Here is a 21,901-nt window from a genome sequence, read left to right as displayed (position 1 = left end):
CATAATTTAAATGCTAAGGATTCCAAACTGAAATAGAAATAGAAATCAACTCACGGAACTTCTATTTAAAATAATTCCTTAATGTCACGCGGTGATTGGGCCATATCTGCAGCACTGAGAAAAGTAATTTGCACCACGTGACAATGACGTCAACGAGTTTCTTTTTTTAACTTTTTTTTAAATCTTTAATATAAATATATATGTATTTATTATTAATGCCATGAAGCAGAACAATACAATGATACGTAATCATTCAAAGTAAAAATACAAAGTAACTAAAGTAAAATAAAACAGTGCCAGAGGACAAGAACAAGATTATAACAAACAACAGAAAAAGGGTGCTACTTTATACAACATGCCTGCTTACAATGCTATGAGCTCTAATTGTCTTTTTACTTGTGTAATTACACAAAACCGAACAACAAAGCTTGATATCATTTTTAAAAGTAAGAGTGGATTTTCAGAAGCTGTTTGAATAATAATGTACAGCTTTTATTTTTCTGTTGTTGTTGTTATTATTATTATTATTTTCCTTTTATTTCTTTTACTTCCATTATTTCTTTTATATATCATACTGCATATTCTCTTTTTTTACTTGTCTGAATTTGTTCAATATTTTAAACGGCTATTGTCTTGTTCATTGTTTGCAATGTGACTGGGATTTAAATAAATAAATAAATAAATAAATAATAAAGTAATAATTTACAGCAGAATAATGAAACGAAATCTATTTCAACGTTTGCTTAAAAAACTTTATACAAACAAACCCATAGATATACTGACCACTTGTGTCTTTTGTGTTTTTAATTGTATCACCCAAAATATAAATTCCTGCTTTTTCCCAAAGTTTTGACGTTATTTATTAAATTTGTTTGAAATATATTAATGTCGTCATTTTTCATAATGTTTTACTGATTTTTTTTACCTGTTACGCATATTTTTTGCTTACTACAAAAATATAATGATTTCAATTATGTCACTAAATCGTATTGCTGTGAACTAGAACATTTCTTTGTAAGCTGTAAATATACCAATATTTTGCTCTTCGCCTTTTTTGTATTCATTTTTTTACATTATAAAATAGTGTATCTTAATACTTAAAATAGTAAAATGCCTACAATACGTGTTTTGTTGTTGGATTTTCCCCCAAATTCCTTACTTTGAGTTTTGTTTTCAAATTTTCTGTATCAGTGGACTATATTTTCATTAAAGTTATTGAAAAATAAAAAAATGTATAGAGTGAAGTATCGAGTCAAACAATAAACAGGCGGATAATTTGTATTATTCGATAATCATAGACGATTTACACCGTATGCAAATGACCTATTTGTGACTGACAAGTGATACATCCAATAAGAATGCAGATACGCGCTGACGTACTCACGTACACGTTCCGGTTATATTTAGGGCCTATATAAGCACCAAGCCAGTCCATACCAATACTGCCCTAGAGCTTGTTGTCAAAAGCCGGTTATTGCCTAGTATCGAATAAGTGGTAGCACATTCTCGTGTGCTAGTACACTAAAATTAAAGTGGATTTATTATCCGTCGTATAACCATATTTAGATTGAACTTCGCCGGTGTTAATTATCGGCTAGTTATTGATCAAGCCCTACACAACATCTCACTGAAAGGACACCGATCTGGATTATTTGTATCTACAGATGTTTCGTTTACTATAATGCAAGATGCATGCTGGTGCTCGGAAAAGGCTGGTCGACTGCTTAATATTTGTCCTTTTAACCGCCTCCACCTACTGAAAATAACCGTAAACAGCTGAAAATCGTTGATATTTTGGGGTAAGTGATGATTTAGCAGGACGCAACAGTGTGTCCGCCCATATAACACAACCTCCAAGCGCAGGCCATGTCGCCCAGAAAAAGCATAATTTATCTGTTTTACGTGTGATGTTGGGTTGCAATCCTTTAAACACTTCGACGGGATTGTCAGTGAACATATGAGGCTCTATACACATTTTTAAAATGGATAATACCATATTGGCAAGGTCATGATAAGCGCTTGAGTCAATAGAGGCTTTTCAGACGCGGAACTTACTTCAAACCCAGAGGTAAAAATAATAGAAAAGCTGTTAACGTGTAACTGTTTACCGTGGCGATTAATTATATATAAGTACGTGATTGAATTGGTTTAATGTGAGCTTTGTGTTTATTTATTTATTCCATTGTTTTATTGTCATATCACGCCCAAGTGAAATTCGGGCCCTGCGATATAATGGCGCTTAACTATACTTCTTGACACTGAACTTGTCTTAACTTGATTTAAAATCTAAATCACTTTGTTTTGTTATCGTAACTAACGTACTTGAACCTGAAATGTTGCGTTTAAGATTTAACGGATTCAAGTTCGTGGTAGCCTGCTGTTGAATCGACTCGTCTTAAATTAAACGAACACGATATAACGTTATATTTTAACGATAATATTTCTTTAAAGTTTCAATAAAGTTTTGTTTTTGTGGACCGGGTGTTTAAATATATTGTGCATTTAGTACACCTTATTCACTATAACTTAAAATATTGCTACAATGTCGAATGATGCCAAATAGTGGTATTCTAGTCAGTTTCAGGTAATCGGGTTTATCGAGTTATAAATGCGACAACAAATAAGTTGATGTAAAAAGTGATTTGTACCATTTTAGATGGTACTAGCATATAGACAAATAACTTCGAATTGTTACATGTGGACTCTGCTGAAGTGTAATGTTTATTGAATTGATTCTGTTTACTGTAGATTAATTGATTGAGTTTAGGTAACGAAAAGTAATCCAAAACTTCAAAATCGTGGTATTCTATAATCAGTTGAATTAGTTATTTAAATGGTTTCTTTTATTTGTATTAACAAAGTGATCTTGCATCTTGAACTGCTCATTGATTTTCACCATGTTTTCTTCTGCAGGTGAAGAATGACAGAATATAAGCTTGTGGTGGTGGGTGCTGGAGGCGTGGGCAAGAGCGCTCTCACCATCCAACTCATCCAGAACCACTTTGTGGATGAATACGACCCAACCATAGAGGTGAGCCATGGGTACCGCTGTCAGGATGCTCACTTTCTACTGCCACACAAAGCTGTGAAACTCACCCTTATGTAAATTTGCATCCACAAAAAAAGCACTGTTAAATGTTCAAGAGTGCTATCCGGTTATTCTGGTTTTAAAGAAGGTGGTTACCAGGTAGAATGCCTTTGTGTTTCTTCCTTTTCAGTTTTCTGGCATAGCGTACATTTTAAACCTCTTGCCGAAAACTATATTTTGTATGTGTTATTTATAACTGTATGTTTTGTATATGTTATTTATAATTGTAATTTTGGATATGTTTGTTTTGTAGAGACCTATTCTTTGGAATAATTAATGAATTGGTCAAAATAGGACCAGATGCATGCATTTCGTTCACTTACACACCCATTTTGCTAGAATTAATCAACACTAAAATGAACACTTTAAGGGGCTGTTTACACAATACCGTTTTCAATAAAAACTGAAACTTGTTATGCCTTTTGGCTGTTCGATTTCATGACAGTGACGTTTAAATGGAGTTCAAAGTGCATGCTTTTGTAGGGATCTCATGTGTAGTGTGTTTATTCTATTGCAGGGGTGTCCAAACTCAGTCCTGGAGGGCCACTGTCCAGCAGAGTTTAGCTCCAACCCCTGTTAAACACACCTGGACCACCAGCTAATCAAGGTCTTATAGGCTAGAAACTTCCAGGCAGGTGTGTTGAGTCTGGCTAGAGCTAAACTCTGCAGGACAGTGGCCCTTCAGGACTGAGTTTGGACACCCCTATAGGCACATAGTTTTTCTTTACACCAGGGATCACCAACCCTGCTCCTGGAGCGCTACTGTCCTGCAGACTTCAGTTCCAACACACATGCATGTAATTATCAGGTAACCCTGAACAGCTTGATTAGCTGGTCCAGGTGTGTTTGATTGGGGTTGGAGCTAAAATCTATAGGACTGTAGCTCTCTAGGAGCAGGGTTGGTGACCACTGCTTTACACAGTGACATCGCCATCTACTGGCCAGATGTAATCTATTGGCCAGACTGGCCTTTGTAGTTTTTACGAAGTTATCTGTACATGGAAAAAACTTTTCCGTATTTTATACATGGTTGATGTGAAAACTTGCCCTAAAACTCATACACACAATTGTTTTTAGTGATTTCCATTTTATGAATGTCAGATTTCAATAATAGAATTGTTGGGATATTTCAGGATTCTGTATTTTTAGTCTCGTGACTCGAGACTGACGGCAGAAGGTCTGGGCTCTATAGCAGCTTTCATTGGTTGCTTTACATATCCGTCAGACGGATTCTGGGCGGTGTTTTGTTCCGCGTCATGTTTAGGGGTCCGTGGGCTTGACGTCTGAGGCTAAGGCCCCATCCACACTTTTAGTTCAGAAACGCAGACCATTTGCACCTCCCGTCCACACTAAAACGGCAAAAACGAAGACCTAAAACGGAGAAGTTTAGAAACGCTGCCGACCCCGTTTTATGTTTTGAGTCTCCGGAGGGCGTTTTAGTGTAGACGGGTCAAAACGGAGGACTTTAGAAACGATAACGCAGAGGCTCATGCTCGGCTCTCTGATTGGATGTCATACAATGGAAGAAAACATACAACAACAGCCCGGACTACCAGTTACGTTAGTGCAAGTAAATTCTGCATTTCACAATGCTATAGCTGCCTACATGCGCCGGAGGCAAGCTATTATTCCAGCGATCTGTGACCGTTCCCATGTGCAGCGGCGGAATCGACCGTACATAGAGCGTCGGTTTTGGTTTAAGCCGGGAAGAACCAGCGCATGGAGGGATAATTTTATCAATGAAGTTGTAGTTCCTGAAGAATGATGCGAAAACCTTTGAATGTCCAGATCGGCACTTATCAACCTCAGCGAAATCTGAGGAATAGTCAATCTGATTCCTGTTTACACCGGCACGCGCATGCCCAGTGTAGGTGAATGGTGACGTGATCCGCGTTTTCAGTCGTTTTAATGTGGACGGAGATCAGTTCTAATACGCAGCTAAAACGCTGGTGTGGACTGAGATCGTATTCGTTTTAATTCTCCGTTTTATAACTAAAACGCTGTTGTGTTTATGGGGCCTTAGACTAGGGCTGGATGAGTAATCGAAAAATAAGCGAAACCGAAATTCAGAGCCTATAACCAACGTAATTTTACCATTTCGGTTTTTTAATCCTATTAATATTTCCGCCCACTGTGTGTTAATGTACTTTCCCCTTAAAACATATTACCGCGTGTGTAGTCACGTAACTCCGCCACGTCCAGTCTGCGACATTGAGGCAACATAAGCCCCTTTCACACAGCGCGTTGATCCTGGGAAATTGCCAGAACAAACACCTTCTGTGTGAACGCAAACACGACCCGGGATTGATGCCAGGTTGGGGACATAGTAACATTGCCGTGTTCAGTCCCGGAACGCGCTGTGAGAACCATAATCAATGCCGTGTCGTAATGATGGCGCTAAGCCGGGATCGTTCGCCAGCATGAAACGGTTCGTAATGCGCTAGTTTATGATCGAATCAGAGAAAAAAAAATGCACAAGCGTGGAGCCAGAGGAGCAATATTTAATAAGTAACCATTAAAAGCTATCTTTGTGTTTCCTTATTTTATAATCTCAAAGATAGGATTATGCATTCTTTCATTAAAAAAAATAACCGTGAACATATTTACAGTATAAGCCTTGCCAGAGACACATGTGAAAGATTTTTTTTTTTAAATAATCGTAATCGAGGTAACTTGTCTGATTAATCGCGATTATGATTTTAGCCAAAATCGTCTAGCCCTACCTTAGACTAGAGTGTTGTCCTACGGTGAAAAATTGACATTACAGGACCATTAGAGTTTGGCACTGTTATACTGCTCAACATGCTCAATGTCATGTCACTTGTGCAGGACTCCTACAGGAAGCAGGTGGTGATTGACGGGGAGACGTGTCTTCTGGACATCTTGGACACTGCAGGTCAGGAGGAGTACAGTGCCATGAGGGACCAGTACATGAGGACAGGAGAGGGATTTCTTTGCGTCTTTGCCATCAATAACACCAAGTCCTTCGAGGACATTCACCACTACAGGTGAGCTAGAAACTAAATACTGTGTAGATTCAGGTCTGTAAAGCACTAAAACGCCTCACAAAGTCAAATTAATTGTAGATGTGTAATATTCTCTGTGTGCTTTTTCAGAGAGCAGATAAAGCGAGTAAAGGACTCTGAGGACGTCCCAATGGTCCTGGTGGGGAATAAGTGTGATCTTCCTTCCCGCAGTGTGGACACCAAGCAGGCTCAGGATTTAGCACGTAGCTACGGCATTCCATTCATAGAGACCTCAGCAAAAACGAGACAGGTATGGAAAACATGGACGGACGTGTATGCGTGTTGGACAAATCAATGAAAATAAAACCGAAGTATTGACTAAGTTTACATGTGCACCAATAATGTGTTATTTCAAATAATGCAATTTTTAATATTCTGAATATGCGCTAAGAATGTAAAAAAAAATTAAAAAAAATAAAAAATTATCGCCATTATTCGTATTCCCCAGTGCACAGCACAAATAATGACATTGCATACTCTAGGTGTTACTGGCCACTTTGTTACAAATGCAAAATGCATTTCTATTGACGTATTGGATTTTTTTTCTGGGTGACCCACCTAAAAATGTCTTCATTTCAACTTTTACGACAATCATTATACTAATACTGCATTATGTTCCTGTCATCCAACTTTGTCAATTAGCTAGGTTTTTTTTCAGCACCCCATAAATGTAATGCTTTCTTTACCGCTGTGCATGACAAAGTCATCACCGATTAAAGTGTTTTCAATGCATGTTTATTGCGATTAAAAAAATCTGCATATGCCAGAGTTTACTACGATTATGAGCTTGATCGCATCAGTTTGATTTAGAGCTGCATGATTCTTGATCAAATGAAAATCACAACAACAAAAAAATCCTTCTATTCTGAACAGGCAACTAAACAAAATAACACGTAATTTACTAGAGGTTCTGACCAAATGTTAATTGCAGACTATTTAAAATGTTTAATTTATCTGAACGGGGAGAAAAACATTTCAATGATTCAATTAGAGATGCACCGATTACAATTTTCTAGGCCGATTCCGATTTTTCATGAGTTTGACCTGCCGATACCGATTTAAGCCGATTCCGATTTAATTTTTTTCAATCACTTTACAGTAAACACAAATATTTATTTTCTATCCTTTCTTTAATGGAGCATTTTACATAGAACATAGAAAAAATTTTGAACAAATAAAATAGAACTATATAAATTACTCCTGGTGTGGGAAATTCACACATATATAAGTGCAGTGTTATGGTATGGAAGAACCATTTTCACTTCCAATATTCAACACAAAAAAAAGTGATATTTACTTATTTAGTAACTAAACTTCTGTAGGAAAACAGGTAATGGCAATAAAATAAATAAATGGCAAATAAAAATAAATATAGCCTTGCTGTATAAAGATGATTCTCAAAACACACACACACACACACACACACACACACACACACACACACACACACACACACACACACAGACACACACAGGCCTATTATCAATTGTACATCAATGGCAAGTTTTATTTCACAAACAGTTGTTCTCTCGTCTGCCACATGTCCAGCCAGGCTAAACAATCACTTAAATTGAGCGCGAGCAGCAGCAAAAATAGACTCTGCGCCGAAACCCCGCTTCACTGCTGCTCACGCGACGCTCCTGCTCTCGGTGTTAATGCGCTCATTGATTAACATGCACGCCGGGAAAAAAATCCCACGCTGCTCACTCTTGCGTGTGTAACAGGCGTATTTCAGGAGGTTTCCAACATGTTCCGTGTGCACGTGTGATGCTGCGCGATGTTAATCATGCGGCGCTCGAGTGCATTTGACCGGCAAAAAAATCGGAATATGTCAGACTGACCGGCCGGTCGCGAGTCATGGCCGATCACGTGAAAAGCGGCCGATTCCGGTCATCAGCCGATCAATCGGTGCATCTCTAGATTCAATGACTTGTTTCATTACTGGATGAATCTGTGTTTTTGAAAGAGTGATTTAATGAAAAAAAATTTTAACCATTACTTGTCGCCACAACGATACAATTGTTGTTGTTTTTTTCATGAATCGCCAAGTTACTTTCAAAAAGATGATTTACTCGATTTTGATCACTTCCATAGACATAAGTGTTTATCGAACTATAAATTTCTATCCCAGAACTTTTTTATATGAATATTTGTAATACAAATAATGATTCTGTGTGGTTGGATAGACTGTTTGTGAAGCAGTTTCATACCTACACATGAGAACTGCTCTCTGGGTAAAGGACAGCGGCGACACGGCTAACAATGTTCGGGTGTGATGTTTGTCAAAGTTTTAATAGACATCGGAGAATCGTTGACTTTTAGGAGATTGTGATCTTTTAATGATAATCGTGCAGCTCTACTGTGATTGAAAAATTGTTTACATGAGGTAAAGTTAAATCGCAATATTGCCTTAATCTCATTATAATTGCATTGAGGGTGCATGTAAACCTGGCCATTGCAAGACTTTTATTCTTGACTGATTTAAAGCTGTTTTAAAGACGACATGAAATCAAAATCAACAAATGTCAGTGATCGTATTATGCAGCATTCATCATTATAAAAAAAAACATTTAATGTACTATACTTTACATCATTGTAGCATTTCTTGTACTACTACTATTTTTTTTTTTTTTTTTTTTTTTTTTGAGGTAACTGTGACCTGGACTTTGTTACATTCACACACCAGAATTGCAGTACGAATGTGTTAAAACTGAAAGTAGTCCAGTGTCTGCTGTTGCTTTACACTGGCTTCGTGCATGAGTTTCTGACTAGCTTTATGAATAAATAATCAGGTGCACATCACAGAACACAACTGATCTGACTCTGGGTTTGTGCCTGATCTCTCTCGTGCATTTATTATCATTTGTCTGCGTTTGATTTCACCTTAAGATAAATGAATCCTTTAATGACTAAGAATGCAGATTGGATTGATTTGATCAAGGGTTCAATCACTATAAATCAACTGGGGATATTAAACTGCTTTATCTGTCATGTTTAAAAATCAGGGCAGACGCTCTGTTCCTCCCGCTGCAGTGCTCAAATCACACCTCCTTGTGGTGCTGGGGAATAATAAATTCATTTCTTTTCTCTCTGTTTCGAGCCACACATGCTACCCACTGGTGCCATACTGCTGTCTTCAATACTCTGGCTGCAAGCTTTAATTTCAAATTCCCTTTAATTCTTTCTTTTAAATCCAGTGGTGTTCAGGGACACAACTAAGGGTACGTTTACATAACAACAGTGTACTTAAAACGTACTAAAGTTTCACGAATAGACAACAAGGTTGTCAAAATGATCCCAGTTCACACGGATCCGCGAGAACGACTAAACGTTGTTATTCACATCAGGCCAATAGATGGCGATGTCACTTTGTAAAGAAACATTACCTGCCTATAGACTGAACATGTAATACGCATGTCACAGTTTTTACAAATTTGCATTTTTGTAGTTTAAATGGAGACTATAAAGGTTTTTGTTTTTTTATAAACTTGCGCTTTGAAACCCCTTTTTTAAAAGATTGCTTTTTCAGGCCCCCAAAATGCTATTTTCATAACTGAACGGAAAAACGCATTGTGTTCCGGTTTTAAACGTCCCCTAATTGATAAACTCTTCTACAATACTGCGAAGATGCTGCATGCCATCAAATAACCTGCCTTTTTTGTGTAAAGTTGATCTAAAAACGTAATTATGCCAGATTCCCTTTAAATTTCCAAAAATAAGGGGGTAAAAAAACGCCACTATTAATTATGCCAGCACTGTGTTGGAAAACGTTTCAGTGGATTCCTGAAATCCAGTTGCGACCGTTGTCCCTTCTCAGTAATGATGGCTGTGCGTTCCTTAACACTGAAGGGAGTTGTGTTTTGCACTGCAGAGAGTGGAAGATGCCTTTTATACTCTGGTACGGGAGATCAGGCAATACCGGCTAAGAAAACTCTGTAAAGAAGAAAAGACGACACAATGCATCAAGCTTAAAAAATGTGTTTTGATGTAAAAGGGGTAAGTTTGAAGCGCTGCCCATATGCAGTCCAGGTGTTGGGTTCGACATCTGCTGTACACTTTTCACTTGTTCTTGGGTGAAACTCACAAAAACGGTCAAAGAAATAGCCAGGTCATATTTTATCCCAAAATTAAACCATTTCATTTGGGGGGAAAAGGCGATTTTAAGGCATTTTGCCCGAAAATTACAATTGTCATTTACTTGCACTCATGTCGTTCCAAACCTGTAAGTCTTCAGTTCGTTTTCGAAACCCAAATGAAGATCCTTTTTTTAATTTTTTTTATGAAATCTAAGATTTGTCTTTCTATTGACCGTCTATGCATCTACCACTGATAGGGGTGTCACGATTCTCCAAATCCTCGTTTCGATTACATTTTCGATTCTAAGATCACGGTTCGATTCTCGATTTTGAAGCACAGGTTGCTGTTGCTCCTAAAAAGCTGACATCAGTTCATCGCAATCTCACACATCTCTGTTATTAACAATGAAGCTGACTGCACAATGAATCTTTCATAATATATAGCCAACACTTTGTTTGTTATAATTAGAGGATTTGCCAGCTTACAGAATTCAGCACTGAGGAGCTGATAGCGGTGAGGAGAGTCTATCTTAAATGCTTCTGATTGGCCATTGCGTTCAAGAAATCAACACATATGTCTGTGATTGGCTAAATTGCTCAACGCTGCAAACATGTTTTAGATAGAAACTCTGCCCTGTAAATCGTTTCTATTTTGTTTTAGTTGTTCTTGTTGCTTCTCTGCAACAGATAAATAAAAATTTATTAGTTTTTATATTTTATTCATAGATATTTCTAGTTTGCGGGAGTCCCGCGAATTGTTTTATTCTCCCCCACACTCAGAGTGAGTGCATTACCGCCCGCGCTCGCACTCGGCCATCAAATCTAGTCCCGCGCCGCACTCTATTGCGTTGGGAGTGCACGTCTATTGATCAAGAGCCCGGCCCGAGGATAGTGACAGGAAATACCAAGTTCGGGCTCGGGTATAGAATCTAAGTTAGAGGACTCGCAGCCTTTCAACACGTGTGTGTTTTTTTCCCGCGCCGTGATGAGTCGTTCATGAACGATCCGTTCATTGCCTCTGTCACGCGACAAATGAACAAAAGACTCGGAAGGTCAAGTAATTATTAATGTTCCCTGTAAATTATTTTTGACTGCATTATAATGATTTCTTAATTCAGAATATGATCAAGATTGCGTAGGTGGATGTGTTCGGGGAATTTGCCTGTTAAAAGTATGACATTTAAAGCCCCTGAAATGACTAGAAAAAAGATTAGTTCATTTTGATGAACGAGATTAAACAATAGAGTCAGTAAAACGATCCGAACTTTCCATCACGGGCGCGACATGGGGGCGTGGCAGTATCGACGATTCCATTTTTAATTTCGATTTTTGAGATTGTGAATTAATTTCGATCTTAAATCGAAATCGTGACACCCTTAACCACTGATGCTTCAAAAGTTCATAAAGGGATCGTAAAACTAATCCACATGAATTGAGTGGTTTAGTCTCACATTTCTGAAGAGACTCTGCTTTTATTCACATTTATTGATCGATTTTAATGCAAATTGTAATTAAATACATTTCCAGATTTTTTTTTCCTGAATTGAATTAAAATTTGCATTATCTATTTTTGTCCTGAATTTAATTAATGTATATTAATACATTCTTGACCATTTTACCAGGAATTTCAATTTTATTTATTTAAATCATCATTGGAGGGGAATGTGTGCTTGACTGACTACCATCAATGCACAAAAAGAAAATCCTCTAAACAGGTTTTATATCAAAATATAATGCATCATTTTTGTTAGATTTTTGGGATGAAATATGACAGTTTCTTCGAGATTCACACTCTTATTTAAAGCCATCACTTAATCACAATTTCTTTTACTTTTTTCACTATTCTTTCAGGAAGGGTTTGGTGAGCATGGTCTTTTTTAACACTGATACAAGACTAGTTGTGATGTTGTTATAGTGTCTAATGTGTGGAATGTGGCTGCAAAAAGTTGGGCATAGATCTGTGAAATATCTTTGCTGTAATTCTTTACATAATCACCTGAAGTTCTTGTTTTCCCTTTTGTTTTGAAGGGCGTGGACGACGCGTTTTATACTTTAGTCCGAGAAATCCGGAAACACAAGGAGAAGATGAGCAAAGAGGGCAAGAAGAAAAAGAAGAAATCCAGAAGAAAATGTGTATTAATGTGAAACAAGCCTTTCCTGTCATTATAGACTCAAAAAGAAAGAAAAAAGTTCCACAACTGCATTTTGTACATTACACTAAATTATTAGCCTCTTCAGAATACAGAATGGATCCATATTCTACTTGCTTTCTTAAATGAAATAAGCTTTACTACTTGTTCGGTGCCAGTTGCCCAAAAGTGTTGGTCCCTTGACACCTTGTATGGCTTATTTTATCGGGTGGTCTGTCAGAACTGTTTTTATTTTATTTTGCAGTTGGTTTTCCTAGAGTAGTTTTCTAAAGGTGTGGATTTAAAAGCACGCTTTTTGGTGTGCTATACGAGAACTAGCCGTGTAGCGGTTTAGACAGGAACTTTGCATGCGAGTCGCTTGATTTTACAGGAACTGAAACTTTGAGGAATTATTTTTGAGGACCAACTCTTCCTGGGTGGTGTTTTGATACATTTTCACTGTGTATGACCCTGCCTTTGGATGTCCCAGACTTCCAAAAAACCACCTGCATGTGAACTTCCATTGTAGTTGGATTAACGCCCTCTGTCTAAAGCCATGGTAATGTATATATGGTGAAATCTTAACCACGTTAACTATTATTTCTCTGTTTGCATGCTGTGTTCTGTTCTTTAAACTTCCAGGGAACGGTAATCTGTTGAATACTGTATAATAACCACTTGTGTAGAGAGGATTTTCTCAGCTGGTCCGAACTGGCCATTATTCATTTTTCTGATATTTTCCATTCTTAAGATTCTTTTCTTTTTTTCTTTTTTTTTTTTTAAGTAAAATAAAATGACCTCAGTTGTTTTAGAGACCATGTGGCGATAGCAACTCAATCTAAAATCTACAATAATTTCTCATTTTGGTCCACAGGATTGTGTTAAAGGGTTAGTTCGCCCATTTAAGACATGAAGTTGTATGCAATCCTTACCAGCACTATAGTGCATACACACTGACCCACTCTGTAGTCACCTCCCTGGTCAGAGTTCTGGCCGCTGGAAGTTTTTCAAGAAAGTACTCCCGGTTAGTTTCCGGGGCCTCAAAACTGTGCGTTTTTACGTGAAAAAATTATTTGCGTTTCAAAGCTTGATTAATTTAACACACAAAAAACACGCCGGTCAAAATTCATACCTCGGTTTTAATCGGCACTATTTTCTTTCCATTTCTATCAATCCGCGCTGCTGTGAACGTCAACAGTGCGCACGTTCTATAACTAACCCTTTAAGGAATGATGTAAAGTAACAAAATAACTGGTGATTAGGCTCTAGAGGCAAAAATATGTAAGAAATAAGACATGAAATGGTCAATTACACTTTTTATCAATCACTACAGAAATGCAAAGCTGCAGTTGACCAATTAGAATCAAGTATTCCAGAGAGTGTGTAATAACGATTCGAAACTTTCTATACTAGTGAAAGCCTCACTTCTGCATTCAGAGGAGGATTTTATTCTGTATGAATATTTCCCTCTTGTGCCCAGCCAAACTGCGCCTTAGAAGTCTGAATCATTACATTGAAATGTTTTTTTTGCTAAGGGGGCCGTTTACACGACACGCTTTTAATGCGTTTTTGGACAACGACATTGGCGTTTTTTGGGAACGAGTTTCTGGAAACGATACCGTTATAGTCTCAGTGTGAACTACAAAAACGCAAATTTGTAAAATCGGTGACACCATTCACGTGCGTATTACGTGTTCAATCTATAAGTCCGTGGTTTTTCTCTACAAAGTGGCATCGCCATCTACTGGTCTGGCATGAATAATACAGCAATTTTAGTGTATTCGCGGATCCTTGTGAACGGGGATCGTTTTGACAACTCTTCTGCCTGTAAGGAAAAACTTTTCTCTGTTTGTAGTACGTTGTCGTGTACCTAACGTACCCTAATTAGAGCTTGGCGAACATCACTTCACATTAGTTATTCTGATGCTAGTGTATTTGGGAAAAATGCTGAATGCTCTGAATCAATTATAACTGGGCTTGTAGAACCAACAAAGAGGCCGTCGTGGTCCAGTATACCGTGGTAAAGTGTGGTTCTAGCTCGGAGGGTCACTCAGCCATCACTCAAACCAAAGAGAGTGATATAAAGACTTTTGTGTGGCAATACTTGTGATGTCATGAGATGATGTCATTTATAGGAGATTTACAATACGCAAGCAGAATCTTGCTTTAAACCCTTTTACTATGCGTCCTTAACCGTCACTAGTTTTGCTTTTCTGATAATTTGACTGTATGACTAATACCGAGAAATCAAAATGCTCAGTAAATCAGGATGTCCGCTCTTATGCAAAGTTAAAAGTATTTTAAGTGATTTCTGTTCCCTTTAAGTCACTCATTTAATAGCAGCCTGTAACACAAGTAGCGAAGTCATTAGATATTTTTTGAATCATTTCTGAAATGTTCTCTGTCTGTTTGTGTGCCAATTGCAAATGTTGATAAAATGGTTCATGTATATACTTTATGGACCTTGTTTTAACAGCCTTTGTACGGTTGTGATAAAGATGAATATTTTGTAAATTGTGGTTATTTTTTTGGTTTAATGATTTGAATGACGCTTAATTGTCATTAAGGGTCACGGGTTAACGTCTGAGAAAGTGCCGGTCTAAGGTCATCTTCTTCCTCATGTTTTGAGGAATGTGATCATTAGGAAGGAAAAAGCTGTTCTCAGATCAGCAGTTTTATAAATACAAATCCAATCTTGTTTTTCCCCATTAATCTTACCAGTCTTATTTAATGTGTATTAAAAGAAGTTCATCAAACCACAGGAGATTCTCTGTTTTTTGTTGTTTTTTGGTTAATCATTAATGCTTTGTAAAATGATACACGATACTGTTATGCTAATAGTCTGAAATGGATTTAAAAGTAATTTTGGCCGTTTAACTCCTTTCTTTTTGTGGACAAATCTCATAACCTCATTTAAACATGTCCAAATAATATTTCACCACAAAATTAAATTTTGTTTAGCACTTTTGGTTCGTTTATTTTGAGGTGACAGTACTTAAGTTACATTGTATTTACTAAAATAGGCTTGAGTATTTACTATAGAGTTACAGTCAGGGTTTGGTTTAGTGTTAGTTACCTGCAATCATGCATAATTTACTCTTATTACTAGTAAGTACATGTGTAATGTGTAAACCTTAAAGTCTTACCACAATTTCTTTTCTGCATTATAACTATTTCTTGCCAATTAACTTTTTTTCCCCAACCATATTCTCAGTACCAGTTGGATTTTTTTTTTTTTTTTATATAAATAAGCCTCTAATGCTCTCCAAACCGGCATTTATTTTATCAAAAAAATACAGTAAACATAGTAATATTGTGAAATATTTTTACAATTTAAAATAACGGCTTTCTATTTGAATATATTTTAAAATGTAATTTATTCCTGTGATCAGAGCTGAATTTTCAGCATCATTACTCCAGTCTTCAGTGTCACATGATTCTTCAGAAATCATCCTAATGATGCTTTTCTGCTCAAGAAACTTTTATTATTATTATTATTAATGTATAAAACAGTTGTGCTGCTTAATGTTTTCCAGGTTTCTTTGATAAATCGAAAGTTAAAAGAAGATAATTTATATGAAACCGAAACCTTTTCTAACATTGTAGCTCTCTTTGTCACCTTTGACCAATTTATTGCATGCTTGATGAGTAGAAGTAAAAAAAAAAGTACTGATGCTAAACCTTTGAACAGTACTGTATATATTTAGTTGAAGCGTTCGTCTCATAGCTCTGTGTGCATGTCTCTTCTGTGCCACAAAGTGGCAGTATTCTCTCATGCTGCGATATAATAGTTTCTCAGAAGGTTCTTCTGTAATGTCATCCTAACAGAATTAAAATTGCAGGCACTCTCAATAACTCCCTGATTTAATCCAGGGCACGATATCATTCCTTCGGCGTAATTACATTCACCACGTGAAATTAAATATGGAGCTTGCCGTGGATTTGAAACCTACCTTTGTCTCTGGTGCCAAGATGTATAGGTTGTTCCATATTAGTTTAGCTGCAGGCGAAAAGGACACGTTTCATAGAATAAGCTATTAATAATGCAATTTTTAAATGTGATTGCAGTGCTCGGATGTCAGCTCTGGTGTCTCGGACACAGTTTTACAAGGAATATCAAAATATACATGAATGTGCCGAAAACCTATAGAAATCTCAATAAAACTGCATAGCTGGACCCTAAATTAATTTTGTTTTTTAAAATGTTGTTTTTGACCCTGTCGATCCTGTCACTGCACTTTTAGTCAAGGTTGACCAATGAAGTTTTTCTATGACCTTTTTTTCATTCATGATTAATAGATGATGATTTTTGGCAACGCTTTACTATTATGTTTCATTTGTTAACATTAGTTAAATGTATCAGTATATTATATTGAACTAATAATTCTAGAACTAATGAAATAATAAGACAAACATATTTTTACAGCATTTATTTATTCTAAATCAATGGTAATTTTAAAATCCAGTTGTATTTGTACATGAACAAACAATAAACAATTATATTTGTTCTGATTTTAACAAAGATTAATAAATGCTTTAAAAATATATATGGCTCATTGTCAGTTCATGTTAGCTAATGCATTAACTAAAGTTTAGGACTTTATTGTAAATGAGACTTTATTGTAAAGTGTTACTGAATGCTTTGGTCCTTCTGGGAAGATTACATTTGCATGCCAGGTACTATTATTTTGAATTCAGATATTTTTAATGATTTTACTTATTAGTATGGAATTCCATTTCTCCCATATAAGAAAAAGAAAAGTTATAGCTATAGCTAAAAACAAAGTTATATTTCTGACATAAAAATTCAAGATTATGACATACTGTTGGAATTGTGAGGTCAAAATGATGAGAATAATTATGACAATTTTCACTTTTTATGACATTGTGACATGAAATTGTGACTTTTATCTCATTTCTGACTTAATGTCATAATTCTGACTTTTTATATCATAATTATGACTACTTACTGTATGTCATATTTCCTTAGTCATAATTTTGCCTTTTTATCTCATTATTATGACTACTTACTGTATGTCATATATCCTTGGTCATAATTTTGACTTTTTATCTGATAATTATGACTACTTACTGTATGTCATATAGCCTTGGTCATAATTTTGACTTTTTATCTGATAATTATGACTACTTACTGTATGTCATATAGCCTTGGTCATAATTTTGACTTTTTATCTGATAATTATGACTACTTACTGTATATCATATATCCTTGGTCATAATTTTGACTTTTTATCTGATAATTATGACTACTTACTGTATGTCATATATCCTTGGTCATAATTTTGACTTTTTATCTGATAATTATGACTACTTACTGTATGTCATATAGCCTTGGTCATAATTTTGACTTTTTATCTGATAATTATGACTACTTACTGTATATCATATTTCCTTAGTCATAATTTTGCCTTTTTATCTGATAATTATGACTACTTACTGTATGTCATATTTCCTTAGTCATAATTTTGATTTTTTTTATCTTATAATTATTACTTAGTATGTCATATTTCTTTTGTCATAATTGTGACTTTTAATCTCATAATTATGATTTAGTGGGTCATATTGCTTTTGTCATCATTTTGACTTTTTATCTCATAAGTATGACTTGGTATCTCATGTCATAATTACAACTTTATCTTATGATTTACTAAAGCCTGATTTTTCTTATGTGGCAGAAATGGGCTTACAAATATTTGTGAACAAATGTCTCCAAAAAGGCCACTGATGGATGGAATGATGTCATCCTGCTGACTGACAACACAAGCACTCACAGCTGATGAAATCTCTTTTCTTTATAGAGATTTACACAAAGAGCAAAACTTTTAGTGAAAAGCACTACAAATTGTATTGGCTTTGGATTTGCTAAAAGTAAAGACACGCGGGGATGGTGTATTAGCGTTTGTCCAAACGTTTTGGGGCCAAAATGCAGTCCACAGCTAAATGTTGATCGTCCCTCCCCTTCAACTCTGAACTAATCGTGTCCTAACTCTTGAAAAATGTGTCTTCGACCACAGTTGTTCATTTTACATCCTTGTCTTGTAGTGGACAAGCATGTCACCTTAATACTCAATCACTGTTCTCAGGGTCTCAGAGACATTTTTGAACCAAGGACCACTTGTTTTCATTCAGTTCCAAACTCTCTCCGAAACCCAATTTATGTTTGTTAAGGAGAGAATACATCTCGTTAACCTTTAATACAGGGACAACGATGGCACCACCACTATAGCAAAGAGCACAAATAGTGAGAGAAAATGGGAGGCTCCATTAATTTTTGCAGAAATGGGCTATTTCTTCACTGTATTATAGACTTGAGCCCTGACAGGAGAGAATGGAGAGGAAAATACTCGCTTAAGCAGTCACTGTAAATCCTCCTCTTGATTCTCCTGGGTGCACCTTAGGCCAGTTTCTGTCAGTCAAACCTCCACAGCTGTAATCTCTGGCCAACAATGAGAGAGAGGACTGTGTGTCTGATAAAACTGCTGAAACTGAGCGATCCTCATTCTCACTACCTCCGTTGGGCTGAGAAGACAGTGAAATGGTGGATGTTCAAAAGTTGACCAATTCATAACTCCCTAACACATATCTGTAAGCACCCCACCCCCAAACTGGGACAAAGATATCTGTTAACGTTGCGAAATGTTCCTGGACACAAAGTGAATTTTGAACGGTCTCTTCAGAAGTGGTTATCTTCTTGCATTGTTGACAGTAATGAGTCGAGTAAGGAGATAGTAAGAATAGTAAGGACCGAAAATAATGCAAAATCAAACACAGATATGTTGGGTTTCCATGTTTTATGGGGACTTCCCATGTAGATGTAATGCTTTTTCTACTGTACAAACTGTATATTCTGTCCCATAACCACAAACCCATTACAAAAACTCAGCATTTTTACATGTCCAACAAATACCAATCTGTACACACACACACACACATGCATGTACGCAGAGGTGGACAAAGTACCCAACTCCATTACTTATATACAAACATATAGATACCCCTGCTGATTCGTATATATCCAGCATTACTGGTCAGCAGCATAAGGTATGTTTCGCATGCTGGTTCCCAGTATGGGATGCTGGTTTGCTGGTCCCCAACATGAGAAGCGGGTGTACTGGTGGACCAGCATAAGGTATGTTTTGCACCCTGGGATGCTGGTTGCTGGTGGACCAGCGTATGTTGTCTTTTGGGTACTGATGTGAATTCAGCAAGACCACAACAAAATGTGTGTATGAGTTAAAAGTTGTTGAAGTTCATGCTGGTCGTAAAGAAAGATTTTACTTGAGTAAAAGTGCAGAAGTACTTGCTTTTAAGAGTACTTAAGTATTAAGAGTAAATTTCCTTTTTTATGTTGATGCATTGTTGTATTATTGCTGCATTGTTGTATGAATGCACGCTGTGCCATCATGGTGGTTTAAACCAGTCAGCGATGCTTCATCCATACTAGCCTATGACTACCTTGAACTCATTGAAATACTTGTTTAAAAGTTACAAAGCTCTTTTCAAAGTTTAAAGCATACTAGAGAGGTGCAGGTATGAGGTCACTTAGCATCACACTGGTTCCCTCAACAAAAACCCAATTGGATTTTTCCATTGGCTTTTGGATAATCATAAAAAACAAGCTCTGTGATCAACAACAAAAGTTTATGATACTTACACGGTTTGTCCATCAAGATCATTTCCACAGATGAACGCAACTTTTATGAAGTCTAAATGCAGTCTCTAGAAGTAATAAGCCTAAGGTAGGCTTTAAACGAACTACACCATGATCCCACGACTCAAACGGCACAATCATTAAGCTTTTGAAAACTCTTTAAGTTTTTATCTGAAAACCTTTATCCGGAATATTGATGTATTTTATGTTGTGCAATAAAAAGTGTAAGTATATTGGGCTTGTGCTCACCAGAGACCTTATTTCAGCCATTTAACCAAAAACACATTGACTTTGGGACGATGGAACCGGAAGAGCTAAAATGATAACTCGGTTCTACATTTTGGTCTACAAATTTACATCATACCTGCACCACTGATTTACGATCCTGCTGTGGTTATTCCATTCATTCGTGTATCATATCGTACAATGTTTAAATTATTTAGATAGATATATCAAATAGTATAGAACATGTGTATGATGTATTTTAGTTGATTTACTCTTGACAAGCTCTGATTTCTGAGAGACAGACGGAAAGGCAACAGCAACGAGGCTATTTGATCTGAGCTCAATTTATTCATAAAGTTTGCACTCATTCACTTCACACACTCATTATTGTGTAGTGATTTTAGAGGTTTATGTATAATTACGTGCTATCCCCTGGCTCACCAGAAAAAACGACACACAGCTATGTCAGCCGAATTCGCCAAAATTATTCATTTATTCATTTACATTTGTTCATTTAGCTGACGCTTTTATCCAAAGCGACTTACAATTTTGCTATATATGTCAGAGGTCGCACGCCTCAGGAGCAACTATGGGTTAAGTGTCTTGCTCAGGGACACATTGGTGTCTCACAGTGGATTTGAACCCGGGTCTCTCACACCAAATTAGCCCGTTTTCGTTATTCCTTTTGAAGCCATTATCCGTGCCTTTCCGAATAGGGTACAGATCTCACGGCAATTCGTACGAATTTTACGAGGTGGCTAATTCATACGAATTAATACGACCTCACTCATACGAATTAGTATGATTTTAGCTAAATCGTACATATTTTACGAGTTAACCAATTTGTATGAATTCGTACTAATGACCTACCTAGGACCTAGGTTTACCCCACCCCTAAACCTACCCATCACGTGGGTTTAACTTTAGACCAAGCGGCAACCTCCTGGTCTCTCTCTTGAAACCAACACGGAAGTGAATAAAACTGCAAGTCATCGACTGGCCGCTTGAGGCTGGGAGCAAAAGTGAGTCAAATCTGTATCTCCCCCATGTTAAAAAGCCCAACTTTACAGCAGAAAAAAATATTTTTACACCCTGGTGTCTAAAGTTGTTTTGGTCTATACAGCTAATTTTGCCCTTCATGACAACTGTGAGGGGGTGAATTTTTTTATAACTTAAAATGCATCATAATCAAGGGTGTGGCCACTTGAGTGACAGTTGGATTGCGCTGCTGTTTAGCCGTTTGTCTGCTCTCTGTTAACCATCACGTCACCTCAGCTGATTTCAGCTGCTGAACTTGCCATCTCTACCGTGTTTATACTTTTTTCGGGATTATTTCATAAAATTGAATACACGCCTTATACCTTCGCCCACGCCGTTGGATTCCGTCGTTGTCGAGTATCAAAAGAACAACCAGTGCTGTTCTTCAGTTGTTTTCCTCTGTGAACATGCACTCATGGATGTCTGACAATTTCGTTGCTTTTTGGAGTTCAGATTTAAAAACGTCTAAGATATAGAGGCCACACTCGTTCTGCGGTACCGTTGATCTTACGGAACAGATAGACTATAATATGCTTATTTAACTTTTTAGTGTTAAATAAAAAGTACCGTCAGATGAAATCCTGAAGGTGTCAGTGCTTTCTTTCTGTCCCTTAAATGAGCGTGGATTTCTAGTGCATTTACTTGAA

General features: G+C 36.8%; 2 protein-coding genes across 5 annotated transcripts in view; one reads left to right on the top strand and one right to left on the bottom strand.

The window, feature by feature from the left end:
* Nucleotides 1–21,901, bottom strand: part of LOC143721168 (troponin I, fast skeletal muscle-like) — a 492,195-nt gene that overhangs the window by 121,463 nt on the left and 348,831 nt on the right. The gene's annotated exons all lie outside the window — the stretch shown is intronic.
* On the top strand, nt 1,396–15,078 carry kras (v-Ki-ras2 Kirsten rat sarcoma viral oncogene homolog). Of its 2 annotated transcripts, XM_077211275.1 has the most exons (6): nt 1,396–1,799; nt 2,914–3,031; nt 5,918–6,096; nt 6,205–6,364; nt 9,986–10,110; nt 12,219–15,078. In XM_077211275.1, exons 2-5 carry the CDS (start codon nt 2,921–2,923, stop codon nt 10,103–10,105), a joined length of 570 nt encoding a protein of 189 aa, XP_077067390.1. In that variant the 5' UTR covers nt 1,396–1,799; nt 2,914–2,920; the 3' UTR covers nt 10,106–10,110; nt 12,219–15,078. The 2 variants fall into 2 exon arrangements, with proteins under 2 accessions (XP_077067390.1, XP_077067391.1); XM_077211276.1 differs by lacking the exon at nt 9,986–10,110 and having other exon boundaries at nt 1,400–1,799.

The sequence above is a fragment of the Siphateles boraxobius genome, unplaced genomic scaffold, assembly GCF_051911475.1.
Source record: "Siphateles boraxobius isolate OS27281-9 unplaced genomic scaffold, OSU_SipBor_1 65, whole genome shotgun sequence".
In the NCBI taxonomy this organism is placed as follows: domain Eukaryota; kingdom Metazoa; phylum Chordata; class Actinopteri; order Cypriniformes; family Leuciscidae; genus Siphateles; species Siphateles boraxobius.
This window is presented reverse-complemented; position numbering and strand designations above follow the sequence as displayed.